Source organism: Falco punctatus (assembly GCF_963210335.1).
Source record: "Falco punctatus genome assembly, chromosome: 2".
Lineage (NCBI taxonomy): Eukaryota > Metazoa > Chordata > Aves > Falconiformes > Falconidae > Falco > Falco punctatus.
In genome coordinates, this window is record NC_137581.1 from 85,216,122 (window position 1) to 85,242,484 (window position 26,363).

At 39.2% G+C, this 26,363-nt stretch overlaps 1 protein-coding gene and 1 long non-coding RNA gene across 11 annotated transcripts in view; one reads left to right on the plus strand and one right to left on the minus strand.

Annotated features, from left to right (window-relative positions):
* LOC308059817 overlaps positions 1–1,606 on the minus strand; it is a 28,361-nt gene extending 26,755 nt beyond the window's left edge. Inside the window, exon 1 of the long non-coding RNA XR_013926415.1 lies at positions 428–1,606. This is a non-coding gene — a long non-coding RNA (uncharacterized lncRNA). The remainder of the gene's footprint in view (positions 1–427) is intronic.
* DMD (dystrophin) overlaps positions 1–26,363 on the plus strand; it is a 1,276,803-nt gene that overhangs the window by 176,487 nt on the left and 1,073,953 nt on the right. The window contains exon 1 of one of the 10 annotated variants that reach the window (XM_080377706.1): positions 2,486–2,797. The exons of 8 other annotated variants lie outside the window; for them this stretch is intronic. In XM_080377706.1, coding sequence (XP_080233832.1) covers positions 2,755–2,797 — 43 coding nt within the window. In that variant the 5' untranslated portion in view covers positions 2,486–2,754. Of the gene's footprint in view, positions 1–2,485; positions 2,798–26,363 lie in introns of those variants that run through there. One more of the 10 variants, XM_080377708.1, reaches the window with a different exon arrangement.

Genomic DNA, 26,363 nt, shown 5'->3' on the forward strand with positions numbered 1-26,363 from the left:
CCAGCATTTATTGAGTTTACATTAATCACTTTGCCCAGATCTACAGTGAGGATGTGACTGGCTCTCTGTTGTTGAAGAGAGACAGAGCTTTTAATTCTGGTTCAAACAAAAGAAAAAAACCAACAAAACAACAACCACCAAACTATAAACAAGCCAACCTAGTATGTCAAAATGGTAAACCAGGTTTTACATGCAGTATAAATGTACATCATGCTGGCTAGTAGGGACTGACAGATGCATATAAAACCTCTTTTCAATAAAGCTGGTATTTCTCAGTGTTAACCAACTGCAGCATTCCCACCTGCTGAAAATTAGGAGAATCAATTTCCTTTACATTTCCTCCCCCAACCCCCCAAACAAAAAACAATTTTAAAACCCCTTAAAAATCCAAAACCAACCAAAAAACCCAGTAGATTTAAACACTTACTTTTGTTGTTTCTCTCTATGGCCCAACAAATCTTGACTTTCCCCATTGACTGGAGGAGTGTCAATAGGAGGAGGGGGAAATGTTTCTAAGCTGAAGTTTTCTGCACTGCTGTGAATGGACTGGGGACTCTCTTGAGACACACGGGTTTTGAACTCCTCCAGCAAGAAAAGGGGAAACAAATCTGGATTTCCTGCGTCTAGAGGATTGCTTAATTTGTAGGCTATTGTAAATGTTACCACTAGGCATTTGTTTGAGCCATGTGTCAGAAGAAAGTATTAAGTAGCACTGCATTTCTCGCAGAGCCTGATCTGATTATGCTCTGATGGTCTCAAAGACATTTTCAGAGATGATGATGCATATGAACTCTGTGGATTATGACTCCAGTTAGGTGTAACACAGACAGCAGAGCTCTGTTGAGATGAAGGCCTTCTGGTTAAAATTCAGAAACAGAGATTTAGGCACCTGGAAAGTTTTGAAGAAAAAGCTTGTCACCTTGAAATGAATAGGAGCCAGGAGGATCACAGTTCTAGCAAACACCTAACTTCAAGGTAACTTCTGCTTGTAGTCTCTAAGTACGTTACTGGGCCTCAGTTACTGACAGCACGTGCTATCAGGGGTGACCTTAGGTATTTTAAAGCAGAACTTTTGCACGATGAGCTGTTCCTTTCCTGAGCTTGCTCAGTCTCTTTCTCCCTCAAATAATCAAAATGCTGCTGCTGTCATAGCATGCTCTGCTCTGCTTCAGATTATTTTCTACATCAGTTCATGACTTGCAGTTCCTGTGGGCTGCAAATTAATCCTTAGGAGTCTGTTGGCATGTACTGTACATTCAGGTTCTCCAGGGTATTAATTTGACTATTGGTGTAGAAAATGCCAGTGGCTGTAAGGGTATATTATGCACTTCATTTTTGTGTTTATTTTTCTGTATAATCCAGGAATTTAGTTATAAACTTGTAATCACCGTGACTAGACACTTTAACCTTTAAAACTGAAGAATAACATTTTCCAGGTTTTTTAGGGATAATTTTTTTTTAAAAAAAATGAACAGTGTAAGAGTGTTTTTTTTCAAATGACTTTTCAAATGAAGCCATGAATTTAAAACATGATTTTTTATAGCCTATCTCTAAAAGCCGTATATACCATACAAAGTATATACTGTAGAAAGCAGCCTGATCAAAATCTGGGTTTGGGTGAAGGACGACACAGTCCTGTTCCCAAGTATTGTGTGGATGCCGGATGCCTGCTATTCCTTCCCATACAAACTAAGGAGGCCTGGGACCAAATGCAGGGGGAGAATGTGAGGCCAGGTCTCACCTGTTTGGGACCAGCAGGATTTGGGAGTGGGGGGACGGTCCCACCATTAGGAAAAGAGTCAGTGACAGGCAGCTAGCGTATGCTCCTGCCTCTGCTGCTTTCTGAGGAGTGTTTCTGGGCTCTGTATAGCAGCACTACCACATGGTTTTGTTGGGAGTGGAAAGGTCAATTGTAAGTCAATACTTTTTTTTTTTTTTTTTTTTTTTTTTTTTTTTAAAGCACCTACTGATTTATCACAACCTGTGTTAGTATTTATACACTTAGTTTGGCGACAGCACTATTTTTGGGTTTGTTTGTTTTTTCCCCTGCTTGGGCAGGAGGTTGCAATCCCAAAAGTCTCATCTGGGAGAGAACAGCTGAATACAAGAGGGTTACCTCTTCTCTCCCGGAAAGGGAGGATCCTGTCTGGGGGTGGACTGGGGGTCACTTGCTGGGGAGTGGGCAAATCTGTTTCATAGGGCTCTCAGGAGATCTGCACAAAGGGACAGTAAATATCTTCACCCAGCTCTGAAGAGCTAAATATTCCTTGGGAAGACATAACAGATAATTTAAATCCATTGCACATGCCACCCTGGAAGCAGAGCCTTATATGTCGAGTGCATGGGCTGTCCTATTATGGGAAATCAACTTTGTTTTGAGGGAAGCACAGAGCATTGCTTCTGCGCAGGTCCTGGAATTTGAAACATTTAGGGGCCTCCAAAGAGCACTGGCATTAGTTACCATGCCGGCTGGGTGGAAGTGAGGATCCCTGCCTCTCCCTGCCTGGGACGCAGACCCTGCCGGCAGCCAGCCCAGAGCTGCATCCCACCAGGGTGCTTTCTGCGCTCTCCTCCGCAGAGCTGCTGGGGCTTTCGCGGGACACATCTATTGTTACGCAGGGACAAGCCTAATTCAGCAAAAGCTACTGGAGCAGCAAAGTTGGAATATACTTTGCCAAGAAATATTTTGCTGCTGTTTTCTTTTTCCTCTTTTTTTTTTTTTTTTTTTTTTTTTTTTGTTTGTGGAGAGATTTCATGTCTGCTCACATGCTTTGGTATGAGGAAGTGGAAGATGATTGTAAGTATGAACAGACTGACAATTTATCACCATATTCACTTTGACAGAGCAGTTAGTGCTACGCAACCCACTAACAGCATGCATTTTTAAATGTTTACTTTTCAAGTCTAAAGAAGGAGAGCACCAGGGGTGAAAATAAAAAGTTTTTTGTCTCTGTTAGGGGCGTAATATCCTGTATGCTCTGTATAAAAGAAGTGCTCCAGAAACAGTACCCAGCTCTCCTTTGAATAAAAATAATCCATTTCTTCCTGAGGTTTACCACTCATTAAAGCATGGGGTTAATAAAGAGAGACTGAGAAGACAGACCAATAAGTTTGAAAAAAAGTGTAATTATTCTAATAATTTGACAACACATCAAAGGATTAATCAGTTTCTTTGAATTTTAATGGCATTCACAGTTTCACTGCCTAATATTAACTTACAGAGTAAGAGTGCTCTTCTTTGGCCACTGAACTGTCTGGTAACAACCATATGAGGGGGTGTCAGTTTTGCTCAAAGTGAGCAGCAGCTGAGCTCTCCCCATGTACTTCCCAGAAAACAACAGGCATGTTTTCTAGGCTTCCACTTGTTAGTTAGCTTAAAGCTATCCTTTCTGTGCAGTAAGATGACAAACAGAGGATGTCAAGAGTAAGAGACTAAAGAAAACCAGGAATGAAAGAGTGACAGAGAGTTTTAAAATCCATGTACCATGTTCCCAGATGATCTTTCTTCCCCACCCAGGCTCCCAGAACATATTGTGCTGGGGAAAAATAAAGGGTCGGTATTGTTCAAACTTGATCTGTGGTCCCTGCCCCCTGTTTTATAATTAATCTATTTTGGCTCTTCCACTTTCAGCTTAGTCCTGTGTCTTTATAATACTAGAATTCCTGGTTTTTTTCTTTATTTTTCTGATCATAAAAGGCAGGGGAATGCATACACACTGTCATTTTCCCCCATAACATTTAGAGGACTATATGGTCCCTAACTTCTGATGAAGCTTCCTGAAAATAACGTTAGATTTCGTTATGTTTGGCAGGAAATAAGCTTAAAACAGAAAATACAAGGGTGCTGGAGTGGTCTTATGCCAAAGTTTGTTTTCCGTTTTTTTCAATATGAACTTTAATTGTGTTTTCTTGCGCAGTAAATAAGATTTAAATCAGCCATAAATTTTCCAGACAGTTTTGTACTACTGGGGGAGGTCCTGCTGTGATAGGACCCTTTACTTATTGACACAGTCTGACAGTTCAAGAAGGGGTAGAAAAATGAGATCACCATCATCATGTATTAAATAATTAGGAGGCAGATTGCTTCTCTTTGGAAAATACTGTGAGTGGTATTGGGAAGGAAAAATGTTGTGGATTTTTCTTAAGGGGTTTTACTCCTGGTTGGCAGAGGAAGATAGCAAGCTCTAGAGAAAACCATGTAGTGCCCAGCCTTTTCCACCACTCCTCTTTGGAGAATGAGGAGGATTTGTTGTCTTAATTTTTCTATATACTCCCTTTCCAAGGGAGTCACAATATTAGCCCAGACTGCTCATCCTCAGCCTTGAGTAGACGGTGCTGCAAGGGAAGCCAGGCAGGTGCTTGCTAAGTAAGGGGGAAAGATCTTGGCTGCTTAGCTGAAAAGTTATAATTGCACTCTGAAGACGTAGTAGGTGAAAGAAAGAAAAAAAATAGCTGTGTTAGAGCTTTTGAAAAATATGAATAGAAACCCAGAGCTGCTTCTAGCAGATGAATAGCATTCATGACAAGAGCCATTAAATCACTTGCTAAATTATGTCACGTAACTATGTTCATATCTAAAATGAAAGGGAGCTGTCCTAGCACTTCTTGGGAATTATTTAGCTGAATTGATTTCCTCACCTGTATCCTTACTCTTTTATAGGGCACAGCACTTTTCTCGATATAATTTTAGATAATGTTGTCAATGTTTTTTATAGTTGTATATCGATAAAATAGGAAAAGCCTAAAGCTGTGCTTTGTGACAAAGTGTGTCCAAAATAATGCTTTAAAATTTATGCCCAGCCTTCGTTCAGGACATGTCACTTCTACTTGTTGCCTGTGCTTGCTTTTCTTCTTTATATTAGATGAAAACTTTTTGCTTTTAGAAGTGACAGCAGTCACTTACACCTCTGCATTGTTTTTTTAAATCCATCCTTTCTGTTTTCTTAAAGTCCCCTTTCCAACCCTCCATCCCCCTCTGCATTCACCTCTTCCCTTTTCTCTTCTGCTCTCTCCCATGCAACAAAAGTAAAAGTGTGTTCTTTGTTCCCTGCTTTCTCTCACTTCTGCTGAGAATGACCTTTGTGAAAACATAAAGGTATTTATTCATCACTGAGGGCTTTACTTTCTTTCCTGAGCTATTCAGTGTTTACTTCTGCTTGAGTTATACTGGAAACTCCTTGGGGCAGTGACTGTCTCTTCCTAGATTTCTGCAGTCTTTGACGATGACACCTAAATAATAAAGTGCCAGGGAAATGAGATATTATATATTTCATTTTGTTTTAATTAAGATGAGATTATGTGAACTTTATCTTTAAAAGCCATCCTCCACAGGGGATTCAGTATCATATGCTGTATTTCTTCTAACAGATACAATCCTCTTTCTGCGTCCTTCGTCTGACATGGAACCAAATTCTGCTTGCAGTTGCACACAGGCAGCCGCTTTCTGTGCTTGGATTTGCACAAAGTAGTAACTAAAAATAGAATTAATCATCAAACCAGAGCCAGTGCAGAAAAGAAACTAATCCTGCCTGAAATTTGGTGGCCACAAGGGATCCCTTACAGTTATCATGGGTTTACTGTAGCAGAGGTCCATCTAGGTTTGTGCTTTAGCTCAGGTCAGAAGTGCATTTCTGAAGCAGATTCCCAGATGTTCCTGCTAATTACCATCTATCATTGTGCATCCCAGAGGGAGGAAGCTGTGCCCTGCATCCATTTGGGAGGAAGCTGAACTCAGAGAAGCACACTGGATTCAGCTGATGGGCACAAACTCTCTGTGGGTGTGTGGGATGCTGGGGTCACACTGAAGATCCTCTGAAATGAGCCTGGTGATGCACATGCACCTTGTAGGGAGCACTGGGTTGGCAGCACCAGCCTCTTTGTGTTATAAAGCTGCTCCTGTTGGCATGTGATTTGCTGTGGCTCAAGACAACTCAGTGAGAAAGGAGGAGGAGGAGGAGGATGACAGCACATTTCTTTGGAATTTGGATGTGAGGAAAGAACTACTGGTAAAGTCACTCCTCAGCTGTTGCAGGAGGGTGCTTCATCCTGACTGCTCCTCCCTGGTGTCTGCTCCCTTGCCCCTGGTCCCTAGACTGCCCATGGGCATCACGGCTGGCTGTGGCTCTTCCCAGAAGGGTTATTGAGCAGGGGACCACATTCAAGGAACAGTAGTCTGACAGTGTGTATTATACAAAGCTGGTGATCCTGTGAAAAATTAACCCTCTCACTTCTCTTCCCGCCCCCCGCCCAAAGGAAAAGATTCAGTTATGTTACTAATAGAATATAGTTACCGATCAGATAGAGTTATTTATAATTGAGAAGTTATAATGTTAGTAGAAAAAGGTTAACCCTTGACTAATACTGTGAAATTATTCGAGCCTCAGAATTGTCCAACGGGTTAAGTGTTTTTAAATGATTGCCAGAGGGAATAGGATTAAGCTCATATATTTTTGTCATGGATTGCTGTTAGACAAAATCACATTGAACGGGATTGTGAACCAAGCTGCCTTGATTTGAAAAGGCTGACTTGTTGATTTTCACAGTACATTTTCAATTAAATGTTACCCCAAAGCTTAATTATCATTTAGGAGGATAAGCATTGTACTGTGTTATAGCTAACCTCTGGAAAAAGACTCCTTGATAAATTTAGCGGAACTTTAGCATCATGTTGCTGTCGAGGAGGGTGCACTTGCGATAATACTGTATCGCTGTCAGGGGAAGCAGAACAGCACTGGGGTTTTTAAATAATTGTGCTTTATTGAAGACTGAGCTTTGTAGAAAGCAGAAATAATGGTTAGCGGAGTGTGGCTTAGCAGAACTGCTTGCCAGCTGGGCTGCGCCAGGGAACAAGCTCTTTCATCTTCCCAGAAAAGCACATGTGGAGCAAAGGATTTGTTTGTTTGGGTTCAGTATACTCGCTGCAGAGACTACAGAGATTTCCCTTTTAGGTTACTTGCCACATGTGCGGCAAGTCACAACATTTTTAATGATATGTTTTGAAGGACAGACAGGCTGGATTTTAAGTTAGAAACTTCTTGGTTCTGGTTGCAAGTACTATTTTAATTTTTGGGTGTTATTTAGAGGATGAAGCTGATAATATTTGGGAGGTTTTCTGGTCCTCCTTCTCTCTAATTCTGTATTTCTGAAAACAATCCATATCTATATGATTGATTTTTTATCAGTTGCATACAGTCTTGTATTCCTAAAGACGAAATACGGTTTGTAAGTATTGCAAGCATATGTAGAAGAAATAGTATTATGTAAGCAAAAGCATATGTTCTTGTAATTTTGAATGTGTTCATACAAGATAACAGTTAAGATGGCACATTTATGCTTAATTTCTTTCTTAAAACATTTTTAAAGGATCACCTTCAGCAGAAAAAACAAAACAAAACAAATTGTATTCGTTAAAAAGATGCAGTTGTAAAAGTTTCCTCATAGACAATACTACAAAAGTATGTTAGTCCTAAGAATAACTTTGTTTTCTGCAGTATTTTTCTATGAAGTATCCTAATGGTTTGGAGATTTCTTTAAACAAACAAACAAACAAACAAACAAAAAAGCAAGTAAGCTTAAAACTCTTTAGTGTGTTGAGATGACCTAAATGGGGACTCAGAATATCACATTTTGCTTTCCTTGCCTTTGCTACAAAGTTTTGAAAGATACCTGGGGACCTACTGGAGTTATGAGCACCATAGAAGGAGAGACAGTATTTTAGTCAGGCTAATAAAACCCTTTGTGACTGTTTCTTTTAACCACTTCATTCCTGTGACTGCCAGTAAAGTCTGAGAAGACTGTGGGTTTCTTGCCCTCCAAAAATACCCCGGTAAAAACAGCAAACCCAGTATGTGATATTCTTAATATAAACTTAGAAAGAAGATGGGCAAAAATTTACTTGCAATACACATTGGACTAGGTACATGGCATTGTCCTGCTGGATGCCAGATAACCTAGATTTCTTATAAAGTGTGGAAGTTGTTATCACTTGTGAAGAATCAATTATGCTGACTGCGGGAGCGTGCCTGTGAGCACGGGATGCTGTCTCGCCCCACTGGTGCTTGCCATGTTCTAAAATTGGCACCCGCCCACGTGGCAGAGTGTCTGCATGCATGCATGCTGTTTTTTATGGGAAATTACCCATGGGTAAGGCTTTTAATTGTGTGTGGCACTGGGAATTGAAGGAATCTAAAGGGTGATTGGAATTTGACATTTCTGCCTTTTTGTTTTGAAAGATACTTTGAATAAAGTGTTGGAAGGCTCAGCTAATGGAGGCGTTGCTGCTATTTCAGATATACAGGGTATAAGATTTGAAGGCAAGCCAAATCACAATGAGATGGAATAATGATGTCCTTGGTTTATTTTTCACTTCGTACATTCAGGTTTTGATTGAATTCTGAGTGAGGTAACAGTTTTCTCTCCCAGAAAGCAGTGCTGGTCCTTGGAGGCTTGCAGCCTGTTAGGAAAGCAGAAGCGTTTTCTTGTGAAGGTCATGGACTGCAGTGGCAGGAGAGGGGAGGAAAGAAGTGGGAGCGGGGGGTGGGGGTGGGGAGACAAAAGAAAGAAAGGTTGATTGATTGATTGATTAATCTCCTTATTGGTCCTAACCAGGTACAAATTTCTCATAAGAAACATTTCTGCAGTGAGACCTATTTACTATTTTGACCCAGCTATCACTCTGCTAATGGTGTATGCATCAAAAGAATGGTGGAGAATGCTGAGGTCTCTGTCCATCTGTCCTCCTCCCTCCTAACCGTCTTCCTGCTCTTGTAACACACAAATATTTCAGTAGTTCCCTTCACCTTATTCTCTCATTTGTGTTTTTCCCCAATATTTTAAGGTTTTCCTTTGGGGGAAAGGCTGTTCATTCATTATTTCTCTCTGAACAAAGCTCAGAGGTTCCCAGCTGTTGCTGAGGTGGTGGAAAATTAATGCAGACACTCTATTTTCTAAAAGGTTAATAACATTAAATAGTGTTATTGGAGGTGTTAAAGAGCACCTTATGAAGTTCCTGGATGATGAATGCTGTAAATAAGCAGGTAGAAGCCCACTACACATTCTGATGTAAATGGCTGATGCTGAAGGTGGGAATAACTGAGAAGATTTGTTCCCATTTCTTCAATATGGGGAAAGATGCTGTTAAGACATAAAGCTACCCTGTTGCATTCCTGGACTTAAAATGTATAAGCCAGCTCCCTGACTCTTGCTGGCTGCCTAACCCATCCCAAAGCCGGTCAACTCATAAGAAAGGAAAATGTGAGGATGTCTGTTTGGGGCCAGGGGGAGCAAGAAGGACAGAGGCATTCCTTGCTGCAGAGAGATCCAGGTGGGACTGCCTCAGAGGCAGTGATCCTACCCATTTTAAAGAGTTCATTAAAACTGCCTGTCAAAACAAAAGGGAAGAGGAAACTCAGAACGTACCAGCCTCTGATGGACTGATGGTAAATTTGTGGATGTTATGTGTACAGCCTTACTAATTTGAACAAACTGCGTTTAGACTTTTTCATGTTACATTTAGCAAAGATTGTTAGCAGCTTGAAATGAATCATTAGTTTGCACTAGATATCAGGAATACATTATTTCTATTATTTGTTTGACTTTGTTTACTGCCAACCTTCTCTTATCGTATGATTTAATACATATTTTATGTGTATTACCTGCCCCACCCTTTCAAACTCTGCAAACGATGCTGAAAATAGAAATCGGTATATTTTTACACCAAATTGTAAGGCCAATTTTATAAATGCTTGGTCAACTGATCGTTACTCACTCCCCAAAAATGCAGAAGATCCAGATTAAAGTGTTTGCATTGCTTATACTCTGTTTACAGAGGAGAAAGTTTCACTTGCATCAGATGTTAAATGGAAACCAAAGGTGAAGCCAAGTAACTTTTCACAAAAAGGAATTCTTGTTTTCTCGCCAACATGAGAACAATTCCTTTTATAGTAGTCTGTAAAAGACAAGCATGTTATAGGGTTGATTCTGTCCCTTCTGTTCTTCCTAATAATTAAATAAATCAACTCTAAAATCTCTAACAGCAGCAAGGGGGGAAACTTAAAACTGTGAAATAAATGGTGAATTTCAGGAGCAGTTATCTAACAGTAGGATGTCTAACACTTAATGGGGGGGAAAAAAAGCTTTATAAATGTAAAAAAATAATCACAAATCTGGTCTTTTTTCCCCTCTGTAATTGTTTAAAGTTCCATTCCTTACATACAGAGTAGCTCAGTGATACTAGTATAGATTTAAAAGAAGTTGCTTAAATCAAGATGCTTTCTAGAGAGCATATAAGTTGAATTTGTACTTAATTGTATCAAATTCTGCTGTTAGGACTAAAAGATATCCCCAGTGAAATGGTATTTCTGACCTGATTACCTGACTGATGTAAAGGTTTAAAGAATGTAATTTGGGACACATTTTTGCCTTGGGAAAGGAAATCTATTGGATTATGTTATCCATCTCTATTTCCTGTTCAAAACAAGGCATGTCTATTCATAATCAATTCAGAATTACTGCTATTTTTAGCACAGTTGCTAACTTAATAGTGTTTTTCAAGTGTTACAGCTAAAAGAATGTATTTGGAAATATTTTATATTTTGAAACAAACTGAGTGACGGTGAACATCCAAGCTTTCATCTTGTAAGGACAAGCCCATTTTTCTTAGGGAATAGTGGCTGAATTGTGAAGGCCAAATTCTACAGATACTGTTGTCAGCTCCCTTGTTTTCTCTTTAGTCCTTTTGCCACTTTCTCTTTTCTCTGAGTCATGCACATCCATTGCTGTACTGCTTTAGCTGCTTTAAATAAGCCCTTTCCTCCTCCAAGAAGGCTTGCTAATTTTTGCATATTATCTTAAGCTGACTTAACACTTGTTTTGCTGAGTCTTCCCAGCTGCTGCTACTGCTGAATTGATTCATTTTACTCTTGACATGTTGCAGGCAAATGTGAAGCAAAGTTTACTTGACCAGTAATCCTCCCTTTAAATGAAGGAAAGATGTGGTTTGAACAAGGACTTTTTCCAAATGGGGCCAGAGGTTTTTTTTTCCCTAAATCTACCTACCATACACGCAAAGTTTATTTACTTCTTATTTCAGAAATTCTTATCTAGAATGTGAAAAACATCTTAGCCCTAAATAGTAACCAAGGAATCATTTTTTTCCTAGTGCAATAAGTCAGTCTGTGGAGGGTTTTTTTGATGGACTATGAGTTCCTCCTAAGAGGTGTTGTGTCTGTCTTGGAGTGCTTCCAGAAACTGTTGCTCAACCCATAAACTGATGAAATTTCACAGACTCACAGACCAGCTGAGGCTGGAAGGTGCCTCTGGAGATCATCTACTCTAATTCCCTACTCCGAGTAGGGTCAGTGAGAGCAGGTTGCTCAGGACAATGTTGACTTGGCTTTTAAACATCCCCAAGGATGGAGACTACACACCCCCCTGGACAGGCTGTTTCAGCATCTGACCATCATTGCAGAATTTTTGTTTTCTTCTTACGTCCCTAAGGGATTTCCTCTTTTTCAATTTATGCCCATGGTTTCTCATCCTGTCAGTGGGCACCAAAGATAAGGGTCTGGCTCTGCCTTCTCTGCTCCCTCCCATCAAGTATTTATAGTTATTGGTGATATTCCCAGGAGCCTTCTCAGCTCCAGGCTGAGCAGTCCCAGCTCTCTCAGCCTTTCCTTATCTGAAAGGTGGCCCAATCATTTCTCTGGCCCTTTGATGGACTCTTTCCAGTGTGTCCATGTCTGTCTTGTACTGGGGAGACCAGCACTAAACTCAGCACTCTAGCTTTGTCTGACCAGGGTTGAGCAGAGAGGAAGGATCACCTCCCCTTGGCCTGCTGGCAATAATCTGCCTAATGCAGCCCAAGAAACCATTAGCTTTCTTCGCTACAAGAGCACACTGCTGGCTCATGTCCAGCTTGGTGTCCACCAGGACTTTTTTGTAAACCTGCTTTCCAGCTGGTAGGTCCCCAGCATATACTGGTTTATGGGGTAGTTCCTCCCCATATGCAGGACTTTACGCTTCACTTTGAACTGCGCAAAAGTCCTGTCAGATCTCCAGCTGGACTTTGTGCAACTGTTCCCAACTTTTGAGCCCAGCAGTGCAGCTAGTTTTCAATACACCTCGCTGGACACTTACCTAGTCCATACAGTTTGTTTATGAGAATGTTATGGGAGACTGTGTTGAAAGCCTTGCTAAAATCAGTATTAACAGCATCAGCTGCTCTCCCCATAGTCACTGAGCTAGTCACCACTTCCTGAAGGGGTTTCAGGTGAGTCAGGCATAATTTCCCCTCTGTAAACACATGCTGACTACTCCCAGTCACCTTCTTGTACTTCATACGTTCGGGAATGGTTTCGAGGATAATTTGCAGGTTTCTAAGAGGATTTCCTTCATCACCTTCCCAGGTTATCCACATACTCCACCTTGCCCTTCTTGAAAATGAGTGCCATTCACTTTTTTCCCAGTCCTTAGGAACCTCCTGATCACAAAGGCCTTCCTCAAATAATTGATTGTCACCTCACAGTGACATTGACCAGCTCTCTCAGTGCTTTTGTTTGTCAGCAACCTTTGTTACCAGTGTGGAAGGTGGCCAGAAAGAGAGATCTGGGCTGTCTCATGTCTTTTGATGCCATTTTTTTTGCATGGCACGCATACAAACATCAAAACTGTCCATATTTGTCTGTGTGTCCATATTATAAACTAGCCACAAAGCAATATAGAGCTAGTCTGTAAAGATGTATTCATTTTTACTCTCTAGCATCTCTGAACAAACTTATACTGTAAAGTCCATCTAATTAATATTTAGTGTAGAATGTCCATTATTTGTTTAAGGTCTGCCCAAGTTCAAAATCCATTAAATACTTAACACCAAACCTGCAGTAGTATCAGTACATTTTTTGACAGTTACTTAAAATTAGAAGTTCATGAAGTGTCTTAGGTGGTATTGTAAACTATTTAAAACATATTCTGCAAAAATACGGTTATTATTTTGAAGACTCATTGGCAATTCACTCTGAGTGCAAAAATGCATAAAAAGCCTGAAGGAGCTTTCGTTTTGATAGGTATATACATGTTGAGATTTTAGTTCTAATATCTTTAAATACAGAAAGAGATTCAAGTAAGCCCTTTAAAATGTTTGTTGCTTTCCAAATGAATACTGTTATCTAGTGTACAGTCAATGTATCCTTCTCATAGAAGAAATGTGGTTAACTTTGCCATTTTAATCCTTCAGATGTAGATAAATTCTGTTTGTTGCATCTTTCTCATCTTTTGGTAATTTTTATTATCATCTTCTGTTTTGATGATAATTTTAGTATACTTTCTGATCATTTTAGAGCAGGGGTCCTCAAACTACAGCCCGTAGGCCAGATACGGCCCCCCAGGTTCCTCAATCCGGCCCCTGGTATTTACAGAACCCCCTGCCGGGGGTTGGGGGGGAAAACCAAGCAGCCGCAGATGACTGCCTGCCACTTCATCCGCGTGCTGGCCCCCTGGTTAAAAAGTTTGAGGATCCCTGTTTTAGAGTAACAACAAACAAAAAATGTAATAAGAAATGCTAATTATTTTCCCAGACCATAATTGTTTATGCCACCTAAGTTATAAGCCCTATTTTTAATTGTATTTTTACTTGTTAAGTGCAGCAAAGAAAGCACTGGCTGCTCCTTAACCTGTTAAATAGCATATCCTGCAATTATATGAATTTGTAGTGTAACTAAATGCTGTCTTCCTGATAACACGATCTTCTCACAGTCAGTCTCTTTGGCATTATTTTACTGGGATTTTTTTGAAACTTGGCATAAGATGTTTGAAGTGAGATATTTGAAATGTTGAGTCATAATCGGAAGTCATTCAGTCCCATTCTGTGGGGAAGACCTCCCAGTTGGGAACCTATTGGAAACCTGAGGACTCTTGATTTGGAAAGGTATAAGATGTACTTCTGTAAAACAGCTTTTCATTAAAAGAGAGAGTATTTTTGAGCCAGAAGGAAAACATACCATGTGTGTAACAGCTTCTAGGATCTCTTAAATTAATCCCACTTCTTTGAAAGTTATATTCTATTTCAGTTTTACAGCATATGAATTTGAGTTATCTCTATTTTGTTTTATTATAATCCTTTGCATTCTAATTTGCCTTCTCTGTAGCCTACTTGTTGGTCAACAGCTGTGCCCATAGCTGTGGCCATTCATGGGAAGTTATTTTCAGAAATCCACAATTTCTTCCTCACACAGAAACAGCACAACCCTCTGCAATTGCCTGAGGCTTTTTCCTAATAAACACCAGAGATGATTTTTTGTCTACAATAATATAATTCTGTATTTAATAAACCATAAAAATCCCTGGATTTTTTTTTCATTTTCAAATTTTTTGGTGACAATACATTCCTGGGGAGTTGTTGTGCCTGAGTTCAGAATATGCTAAGTGTATTCAATATACTCCCTACTCCATATAGTCTACAGCATGCTGTTTGAAATAAAAATGAATGTGTCAACACTTTGCTTTGTAGAGGTGTAACACAATCAATGGGTCTCCAAGCATTAATTGCATATTAATTGCCAATATGCTGTGCAAAATTCTGAGACACAGACAGAATTATGAATTTGTAATCATTGTAAACAAAATCCTGGTTTTTTGTTGTTTGTTTTTTTTTTGTCGATGAACTTGAATACTGACATTAGGTTGGCAGAAGAGAGTAAGAATGTTTTTTTCTGTATGAAGACAGAAGTTATTGCTGTGGCCGGGGCTGAACTTGTAGATGGAAACAATCAAAGATGTTGCTAGAAAGAGGAGAGTTCTGAAGGTGAGTTTATGAAGCTTCAAGCTTCATAGTAGTGACAGTTATTAGCTACTACAGCAGTTGTCAAAAGATCTAGTTATTCTGAAGCATATTGCACATAATCTAAATGGAATGAATGTATAAATCGTTATAATTATTATTGATATAGTATAACAATTGAAAGTACTATTTGTAGGAAATCGTATGCACACTTCAATTAAGTTATAATATAAACACAATTTAAAATGTAACTGCAGATTAAGTGTAACACTCAAGCTTGAGTTCATGCAGAGAAACCCTCTTATGGGGCCCTAACTGTTAACAATATCATTATCATTTTTATCAGACAAAAACGTCAGTGCTGTAAGCTAGTCAGGTTTGCACTAGAAAATCATTGAATCTCTTGTTTCTGGGACTGATGCAGTTACTGCCTTAGTTTTCTTTATGCACAGAGCCTTTCTGGTGCAAGATTTCTCTATGAAGGCAGAGTTGCCAACAGGACAAGAACTAGCTTGCAGAGCAGTCAAAATGCTAGCAAGGCAACTACATGTACCCAGGCCTGAACTTTGTATGATCATTTATCCATGTATTCACATCTTATGTAATAAAAGAAATGTATTAGTATATTTACACAACAGTTACAAGAATTTGTTTTGATGGCTGTTGGAGGTAGTAGGAACTGATGGAAATACAGGAACAAGAAGGCTGTATGAAGCCACACAGTGATGTGTGGCAGAGGAAGGGAAGCAGTCAACCAGAACACAGCTGGAGAGGATTCAAGGAAGGACCTGAGACACATGGCAGGTGGATTCAAAGGAAGACCTGAGACATATGGCAAGTACAGAGCTGTGCCACCATAATGCACGCCTGTGAGAAGCTTGCATGAGAATGTCAGGTGGAGAAAGCCCTAAAGAAACATGAGTTGGAATAACAGGTATGAGAGGTTATTTTAACAGCATTTACTTCTAATCTGCATCTTGGCATCACTGTTTCTTCTCACACTGGTTGGCGGGTAGATTTGCAAGACCTTGTCACTGGAGCTATGACTTTCATAAGGTAGGTGTGATGTCAAGGATGAGCAAACGCAGGTCTTGGAGCTTTTTCCAGGTCTCCTCCCCTTCCCTCGATGCGTCTGCTGTATGTCACTTCAGCCTGTCTCCCAATAACCTAAATCATCTTGTTCTGTGTGTAGAATAAACCACATGATCGGTTAATACAGTATGGCATAAATTACAGATTATGCATCAATTGTGATAGGTCTAATTAATCACAGCCTTAGTTAATTTAGACCTCACTTGTAATTTGTCTAGTTTCTACTTAGTTTTTGCATCTAATTGGGATATCTATATTACACATCTTCAACTTTAACCTGGTTTGCAAATAAGCAGGACTTGGTATGAGCTTGTTAATTCTCACTGAACCTCAGATGAGAGGCCTCCACAGACACCAGCAACCAGGAGGCGCCTGTGCTGCCCTCAGGCCTCTGCGCAGGCCGCGGCTGCGTGGGGTGGGACACATCCTCCTTCTGCACCAGGGGCTGAAGGCCACAGGGGGAAGGCTGCTGCTCAGATGTGGGCTGAGGCCGCAGCCTGACCCACTCACATACTTCTGAAACAGAGACATATTCATTGGAGGCTTGAGGGAGGGAAAAGAGGAATGCCGGGGCTGAGGAGGTCCTCTGGGGCTGCTCCTGTTTTCCAGCATTTCAGTGGCCGTGCCTGTGCCAAAGCGTTCTCTCAGACGCGTGGTGCTGGCCCCTCTTTTGCTAATTTATTTGTCATGGTCCTTCTTTCACCTTGTCCTTCCACCTCACCAGAAAAAAAAAAAATAAACTCAGGAGGTTTTTTTTGTAGTTTGAGTAAAAGACATTTTGGGGCCTGTTACAGCTTGGCACAAAAACTCTAGGCAAGTTGGACAGGGCATGATGGCCCTTCACAGCAGGTGAGGGAACCACTGGCAAATGTCCCACTCAGTCTGTTTCTTCGCTCTCTTTCTTTGATGTCAGTAACTTGAATTTTTTGTAGTAACACACTTTGCTGTGGCCACTGATACTGAGTCCCTCTTTTCCTTTTTCCAGATAGCTTCCTCATTACTGCTAAGAAATGTCCCAGCAGTTACATTGCCAGGCTTGACCCTGAATCATCAACAAGAGGCACTAATCCCTTCTCCCTGTCTGAAAGGATCTTACTCCCTTACTGCTTTAGAAAACTAACACCACAAGAAAACAAAACAAAAGAAAAATCCTCTCTGGAGCCTTAATGATCAGGCAACAAACAGGAATTACTGTGGGGTTTATATCTATGGTATCAATAATATTGCCTCTTGATCAGTGAAAATGGCTGTTGTCACCTATCATACTTTGTTTATCTCCAAAGAATGTCTTACTGTACAGTGAGATTTCTCTGAGCCAAGAAAAGTAAAGAAAGTGCTCCCCAAGACACTGGGAAAGTCTGACTGCTCCTCCTCTTCTTTCCCAGTATTAGGTTTGCAGACATTCCAGTGTCCTCAACGGCAAGGCAGTTTTGTTTTCTAGTAAATCTCTTCTTCCAGCATCATTCCCTCTAACTGACTTTATGCTTAATCCCCTCTTGATCCTTGACAGAAACTCCTGTCTCTTTTCCTTAGGGATCCTCAATTTCTTTTGCTGTGTTTTCAGTCTTCCCTTTTGCTATTTATTTGGATACTGAAGAACAGGTGATAGAGAAAAATAGAAATTTCTCCTGGGAACCTAATTCACCTTCTTAACTGGGAGAGAAAAGTGTTTCAGGGTAGTAGGAAAAACAATGCTTGTATTTTCCTGTGTATTGAAAAGATTGTGTAGTGTATTTTCCTAAAGAAAGTGGGAAATTCGGGACTGCTTTCATATTTAATGTATACCGCATTTCGTGTTAAAATACTATAAAATATTAATAAACTTACAAATATTTTCCCTTGGCCATTTACCATGAACTTTGCTGACTGCAGCTTGTCTGTTTATTAATTCATGTGCCTAAGTTGAGTGCAACAATGCTGTGTTCAAAGATTTCTTTTGATAAAAACTTTGGCTTAAATCATTCTGTGAAATATATCTGTGATGATATTCTCTCTTTCTTGCCTTGGAGCTTGCAGAGTGAGTGACCTCACTCACTGCCTGTTCATATTTGCCTCTCATAAGATTCTTGCAACTTTGTACTGCAGATCCTTTAAATTCTTGGGAGCCCACAAGTCTGATGGGGACAAAATGTTGTGGCAATTTGCCAGTCTGCACCTGGTTAATAATTTAACCATTCAAAGATTGCTGTGCTTGGTATACATGTATAACAATAAGTGAGAGAGGTACTGAAACATCACATAGTGAGGATCCCTCTTGGCTCATTCAACATCTCTGCTAGAACATGAGGCTTACTGGTCCTTCTAGCCCAGTTCAGGGTTTGCCATGCCTTGAAGAACTATTCATACTCCAGTCTTGAGAGATGGCTTCTGGAGACATCCCTAGTGGAAAAAAAAAATAAAATTCTTCCTTTTTGCTTTCTCCTTGTTCTATGAAATTTGGCCCAAAGATAATGGTATATCATTCCTTTTGCCTTTTTTTACTCTCACTAATTGATCTATCTTTCTATTATATACCTTGACAATATAGAACATTCTGAATCTAAGATAGAAGCCCTTTCCCCTTTTCTGTAGCTGCCCTACAAAGGACTCAAAAGATATTTGCACAATTAACAATTTCCCTGATTTAGAACATTGAACTTGAAAGAGATTTGCACAGAGGACTTGTGTAGCTTTATCAGCAACTGATTCAAGGATGCACTTGCTAAGTGTGGATTCACTCTTTTCCTGTTAATGCAGAAGTGCTTTGTTCAGAATTTAGGGAGTGGTTTCAAGGACTGTGTCACAAACATGTTATTCTCATTATTGCTTAAACATGCAATATAATTCATTTTTTTGTGGCTAACACTTAACTTTGCCATTTATGGTTTGCCTGACAAATGTTTGAGTTTGCTTTAGACATCTTTAGAGAATTTAGGTAATTCTGCACAGGTTTAAGAATATAATATAGCATGGAAATGTATGTAGTTTGTAAGACAGAGTAAGAGAGAAATTATGTGAATATAGGATGATCTCATCCTTTTACATACAGCTAGGTCCATAGTTAAGTCCTATCATTAAAAAAATGTAGGAAATGTACTGAGTGCAAAACTATTTTCCCTGGTGATGAAAGTTAAAACTACCATACTAGTTAGTCATGAAAAGGCTAGGAAGGGATCTAATTGCTGTCTTCAGCTAATTAATAGGTAGTTATGGAGAAAATTGTCAGACTTCTGTCAGGGCTGTACAGGGGTAGGACGAAACAGGTTTCTAAAATGAAAAACTTGACAAGATACCAGGGGTTTTTTTATGTTTTTGTTTTTTATTACCATGAATGTCACCATTTAAGCACCAGAGGAGGCTGGCCAGAGGGGCTGTAGAATCTTCTCCCTTGAAGGTATTCAATACTGAATTGGACACAGACCTGACCTACTTGATCTGAGGGGAGACCTGCTTTGAGCAGGTGTTGGACTAGATGGCCTCCCCTATGTTATTCTGTAATCCTATGTTTGCTTTACAGAGAATGTATTAAGCATATTTAACTTAGAATAGAGATATAACTGAAAAAATCACTGGAAGACTGTAACTTATCAGTTGAACAACAAATTTATTCATGGAAGCTATTATTTATTTTATTTGGTTATTCTGTTTTACACAATCTGTGTGGTTTGTTCCTCAAACACCACCCCCACCCTCCCCTACCCCTTCTGGGACTATTCTGCTAATCCTATTTTGTGTTTATTTCAGTGAGTTCCCATACTAGCAGGGTACTTTCTCAGCATAAAAGTTCCAGACTGTAATCATTAGAACTTCTCAATGATACATAGAAATAACAATACTTTCGTACCCAGTATAGTACCACCCAGAATGAGCCTTGACACATTTAGATCTAGGTGATCTAATGGTACATAGAGCAGAAAGCTTTCTTTTTTGTTGCACAGTAATTGTGCTCAAAGCTCTGCATAGCTGGTTGTCTCAGTCTGTCGGCCTTGCACAGGCCTTCTCAAAATAGTTTCCACTGCACAGAAGTAAAACAGATTTGACCTGGATTCACTGGAGCATTGACTCCTAACAAGCCAGATGGATAAACGTTCCTGTTTGGCAGAAAGGATAGTTACAGCGTTTGCCACAAAAATGTCAGCAGTTGCCTTGGTTTTCTCCTCAACGAAATAAATAATTTAAATTTTGCTCTAGAGTGGTGACTGCTGTGAGGCATTTCCTTTATAAAATCCATATCTTACATCATTATGAGTTTCCCAGGGAGGATCCAAAGCTGGAATGGTGAATGTGGTTTTTCCTTGTAACTCTGAGCGGGGACAGTATCTGCCAACTAGCCCTGAGCTGGATAAAGCATCCAAAGAAGAAGATTGTTGTAACTCTTTGGTTTAAGTAGGAAGTGTGGAGGTTTTCATTTCATTCACATCCCATGTGCGGAAAGAAGGGAAGGATCAGAGAAACTGCTCTTGGGTACGTATCGGGCAATAATTTGCAAAACGCAGCATGGAAGATCCCAACAGTTTAGTGTCCAAGTGTAGAAGACTTCTCTGTGGATATATTTGTTCTCCAGGCTCCCCTGTCCAGGCAGAAAGGGAGTGCAGCAGTCCCTGCCCAGCCAGCACAGTGAAACAGTATCCCAATGCTGTGCCTAAGACAAAATGTCAAGGTGTTAGGTGCAGCTTAAATAGATGACATTCTCAGCGCAGCTCCTGTATCGCCAGCCCTCCTGCCATCTCATTCAACTTCAGAGAGCTTTCCCATGAACTGACAGTGCTTTTGCAAAATACGTAAGGGACGGGACAGCTACCACATACTTGTCGGCTACCCTAACCCAACTCTGCTGCATGTTTGCACTTGTGCCAGCTTCTGCCTTGGAAGAACAGGGAAGTGCTTATGGAATAGGTTTGTGTTCATTTTGAGTAAGTACAGATACATACAAAAGCAAGGGAATATGCTTGAAAGACTTTGTGTGTGTTGTGGCAGAGGATTATATGCAAAAGGGATTGTGGTCTCCTATTTAATACTAAACAGGAACAAGTCCTATCTCTGTTACCCAACACAGAAATTCCTATAAATTCACTGGCAAACTCTGAACGATACATAAAGACCATGTAACTTAATAGCTGCTCTTTCAAATTCTGTTTTGACCTTTCAGCTATAAAAGGCAATTCCTTAGAGTTTCCAAAGGTACAGTTCATTGCTCTTTGGTTTAGTGTTACAGAGCAAATATAGTAAGTAATAGAACTTATTACAGGTACTTTTTTCTCTTCGCAAAACCATTATACACCTCTTTGACCTTTACAATAAAAAGTGCAAATACAGTTCAGCAAATGTTTCCAGCATTAATTTCTGTTATTCAGAATTACAAATAAGTGAGTCTTAATCCATGTGGACTGTATAAAGCCTGTTTTAGTCCTTTTTGCTTTACTCTTGGTTTGATAGTTTTTCTCAGTTCCCTTTCATCCAATATCCTCCCTTGTTCTTAGTCCTTTTCTAAGTTTTTCCTCTATTTGTGACCAAACAGATCAGAAGAGAACTTTTGTGAACTGCAGGATTATTCGGAAAAAAAAAAACCAAACCAACAAAACCTAACACCACCTGTAAATCACAATAAGTCAGTCATGTTAAATTGATATTTTCAGTTTCCTGCTGCTCTGGCCAAACTATTATCCTTCCACTTAGAAACTTAAAACCTGAAGGTTTTTTTGCTTAGTTATTTTTTTCCACTGTTCTAACCTGTTTGTTTAAAAAGGAACTTATTACTATGTAGCACATGTATATGAAAACCAAGGCATTACTAGTTTAACAACAGAAGAGGGAAGAATATAATTTTTTCATTGTTAGGAGAATGAAACAATGTACTCTTCAGGGGTGTGACATTAGTGACTGCATTGTTTAGCTGTTTTCCTTTGTTTAACTTTAGAAAAAAAAATATCTGATTTTCCAAGATCATCAAATACCTTATCCCAAAGCCACAGGATTTGCTAAACACAAATGCTGCATATTACTGTACTCTTACAGGTTTTATTTCTTCTTGCGGGTGAAGTTACTTCTGAGGATATATAGGTTGGTTTTAAAGGTGGGAGCAGGGTATACGTTGCTGTCATCTATTATTTTTGCAGTTTCATTTGTCCTGAAGGCAAGAAGAGGGTCTGTTTTGTAAGGAAGTGAGAAGACACATGAATTCAATGCTGCATGGGTGTTTTTTTACTACATTGTTCAATGTAGTAAGTGTTTGTTCTTGAATATTTTGACCAAGAACAGTCAGAACTGCAGTGACACCAGTGGTGGTTTGTCACCTAACTGTTGTTCTGACACAACGTCTTTTTCAGTCTATAAAACATCCTCTGCTCATGTACATGGATATAATTAATTTGACTTTAATTGAGGATCTGGCCCAGGCTTTGATCTCTTTTTAGAACTTGTCCAACTTTTCCCTTTATGGCCAACAATGTAGTACCACATTTCTGATAGCTGAATACATGCACTATATATATAAAAAGTAATGACCTTTAAATAGTTACCAGTGGGCAATTTTTAACTCGTTATAATAGTTTGAAACTATTTGGATGCCCTGTCCTCACTGCAGTATGCAGCATATTAACATTCCAGAGCCCACAAGGACATTTACTATGAATTGCGACACTGTTTTCCTCTGTGGCAGCTTTCAAGCCTTTCATGTAGTAGCTGAGTCCTGCTCTGAGCAACTTTGCAGTGCAGCCACAGTAAGGAGCACTGGCAAAGCGCTACTGTGGGCAATATATCAGAAACCAGATTTCAGCCAACGCCTCCCTCCAAAAAAAGAAGCAGGCTCCATGGAATCTACAGAGTTCCCGTTATCAGCTGGTGAAATACATTGCAAATGGCAATAGATGCCTTGAATTTCAACATGTGTGCATCTACATATAAATACAAATTAAAGGTTGCAGACTAACGTTTGGAAGAATGGGGAAGAAGGCCTATTTCCTGACACGATACTGTTGAAATCAGTGTCACACAGAATGGATATTTTTTTTTTTTTTTTCTACAAATACAAACCTGTTCAACTGTCATTGGGAATTGCAGGCTTGTTAAATGGGATTCTGAAAAACCACAGTATAAAGTTTGAGTGTGGCGGAATGTAGGCTCTGTATGTACACATTTTGCTGAGCCATGGAATGGCCGAACAGTGAATATGTTGCTTCTTTCCAGTTTTTATTATGTCTTTCTTTTCTGCACACATTGCTGTATTAAGCATAAATGGAGCCACATTATAGAATACAGCATAAAAGGAGGTATCTTGAATAAGAAATAAAGGAAGAAACAGCTACTTCCTTCAAAATGTCAAATAGCTGACCTAAACTTTCCATAGTGGTAAATATGTTCTAAGAATTGCTTGAATTTATTGAGGAAAAGTATCAATAGGAGGCCGTAAATCTGGAGTTTGATATTAAAACCCCCAAACTTATGTTTTATTCTTCGCTAATCTGCTTTTGACAAGATTCACCAAAGAACGGAGCGGGTTATTTTGTAAAAGGATTTAATTTATTTCATTTGTTTCACTGTGTATTTTCAATTCAGATTTCAAATACTCCCCAGCTCTGAAAAGCAGAGCTGGCTTTCACCAGCTTGTTGGAGGACGATAGACAAATTTTACTTGAAGTGACACCTGAAAGTGTAATAGAAATAAATAGATCATATATGAGCTTCTCTGACATGTTGAAGTTTTTAGGATTAATATTTGTGGCTGAACAAAAGCTGTGGATACTTAGGAGCCTGTATGACACTGCCTGGATAGATCAGGGAGCTGACCTTTACAATGGGAGTTTTTGCAGGTATCAGGGTTAAATTACTCCTGCTTCATTATGCCTGATATTTCTTTTGGGCTCATTCTGGTACTTCAGAGATGTTTTTGATGGGAAGAGTGACACTCAGTTGAATGTGACAGAACTGAGATTTCATTATGTCCCTTTAGACTTGAGGCTAGATGCTTGGTGATCACTGAAGACGATGGAATCTCCTCTCCCTTGCCAGGGATGATCTTTACCTGGGAGAAGGTGCTGCCTCTGCGACAAAGTGTGATGTTTACCAGCTCCTTGTGTACTGTGTACTACTGTGGGACTGTATTTTTTGTTGATATTTGTGCTTGTTTATAGAAAACATGTTGTGAAATGTCTGTAAACTATAGCAGGGCTTGTGAAAAATAATCTATAAATCAGAAAGTGTTTTACTGTATTTTTTCCTGTATGCTGACTGTGCAGTATGCAGGTGAAGCTGGTTTTACTACTTTTTAGGGCACATACGTTACTCTTGCTCACAAGCTGAGTGAAACACTTGTGATCTCCTGTACTAGGGATGCTTCACCTCACACTTTGGCCCTGGGAGACACAGATCAGCGTAGCGTCATAGCTGAAACTGTAGCGGTAACAGGACTGTGGCAAGAGGGTGTCCTGCTCACAGACATGATTTGAACAAATGCATGAGCATTTGAGGGATAGTTTGAGCTTTAACAGGTGGTTAATGCAGTACTTCTCCAGAAAGGCCCAACTTTAAATTGAAGCTGATAGCTAAGTACAGTGAATTGTACCAAACTGTTATTGCTGTTTTGTGATGTGTAAAAATAGACACAAAGATCAGAGATAATTTCCTAGTCCCCTATGACCAACATGAGAGTCTGATTCCCTGTAGATGAAAGATTAGTGCACTAGCAGAGTCATTTAGGTTCAAATAATCACAGTATTCCATGTGGCCCATTTATGTTGCTTTCCTATTAGAGTGGCTTCTTCCTTAAAAGCTTTCTTTGCAACACTGGAAGAGAACAAAGTTGAGTAATTCTTCTGTGTCCCTTTCTTGTAAAAAAAGGTGAGTGAGGAAATGACCTTCTAACTGCAGAATTGAAGAACTGTATTTTGTATGAACTTTGTTGTTGTTAATAAAGCGGCCCTGTACTGTAGGTGACACAATAAAGCAGATATGGCTATGAGGGACAGTGCAGCACAGCAAGAAATCCCACCAACATAATTTTTTTATATGCACCCCTACAAATACATTGATTTGGTTTTTTTTTAGTACTAAAGGTAAGCTGTTTCTCTTCAGACAATTAATTAATAGGCGTGTTACCATGAGCTTGTGGATTTGATCTGTTCAAGGGTTTATTAAGAGATTAGAGAACCTCAGGTTTGTGATGCATGTTTCAGTTGAAACTGCAAAACTGACATCAGGAAAAGCTTGGTTGTTTGCATTTCGGTGAGGAGAAGTTTTTTCCTATTTTACATGAGAACACTCATGCCAGATCAAAAGCCCACCTGGCCCCACATCCTGGCAAATCATGGAGGTAGTGAGAAACAGTGGACCAAGTTGAAGTCATAGAGATATCTCTGAAGTTTACTTTCCCAGTCTCCAAAAATACAAGGAATCCCTCCTTTGGGGTTTTGTTGATTTGTTTTTTTTGGAAAAAAACTGCAAACCTCAATGAACCTTGTTAAATTGCTTACGGTAGAACTCAAGCCATAAATGCGATTATATTTTGGTATTATCTCATACATCTGGTTTAATATATACAAAAGTGATGGAAAATCTATAAGAAAATATAGTAATTCTATCATGTATAGAATTGGCTTGAACAATGACACTGCATCAGTGGCAATGTGACACTAAAACCTAGTCGTTTGGTCTCTATTACTGTAACTTAAACTTTATTTTTTTTTGTATTTAGATCATTATCTCAATGACTAAATATTTATTTGTAAAAAATCCTTAAAGTTTTTCACAAAGCAGGGATTAGTTTGTTAGTAATGCTATCACTTCAGTTTCAAACTTTATGCATTTGCAGAACTATTTTTAGTAGTGTATAAATATATAAATCATGTTATTTCTTCTGAAAATGTATTATAAACCTAGTGTTAGAACTTGAGTAAGAAAAAATAATTCAAAAGATAAGGCTGATTGATGTGACATCGGAAATCTGAAATACCCCTAAAGACAACAACAGCTCATAGTAAAGTTTTGATCTTCATTGTTCTCACCTTTTTTTTATACTCACAAAATTAACTTTGACCAATTTGGGTGTTTCTATTCAGCATTCCTGTGTAGCTTGAAAACTGGCAGACAGATTAAAAAAAAAGCCTAATGAAAAATTAGCTTCATAACAGTTTTTAAAGGAGGATTATTCTTGATTTCTGTGTCAGAATTAGTAATGATCTAGTTCACAGTAAAGATTCAATATTTTTATTTTCATGATTATTTTCTACTTAAAAATAGAATAATCAACAAGAAATTTAAATTAACCTGTAATATTGAGTTAAATGATTGATTGATAGCAAACTTCATGGCCACCATGTGCAGTGCAGATTCCAGTGGAAGATTCCTGTACAGGCTTTCAGTTGTGAGTGAAATATAAAAGCACCATTATCTAGGAAAAAAAATATTAAAAAATTAAACAATATGGATAGAAAAGAATAGCAATGAGCTTTAGTTTGACAGGTACAAAGATGATACATTTCAGGATGTGAAGGCTGGCTGTTCCAACACTTACAGGTGCTCAGTG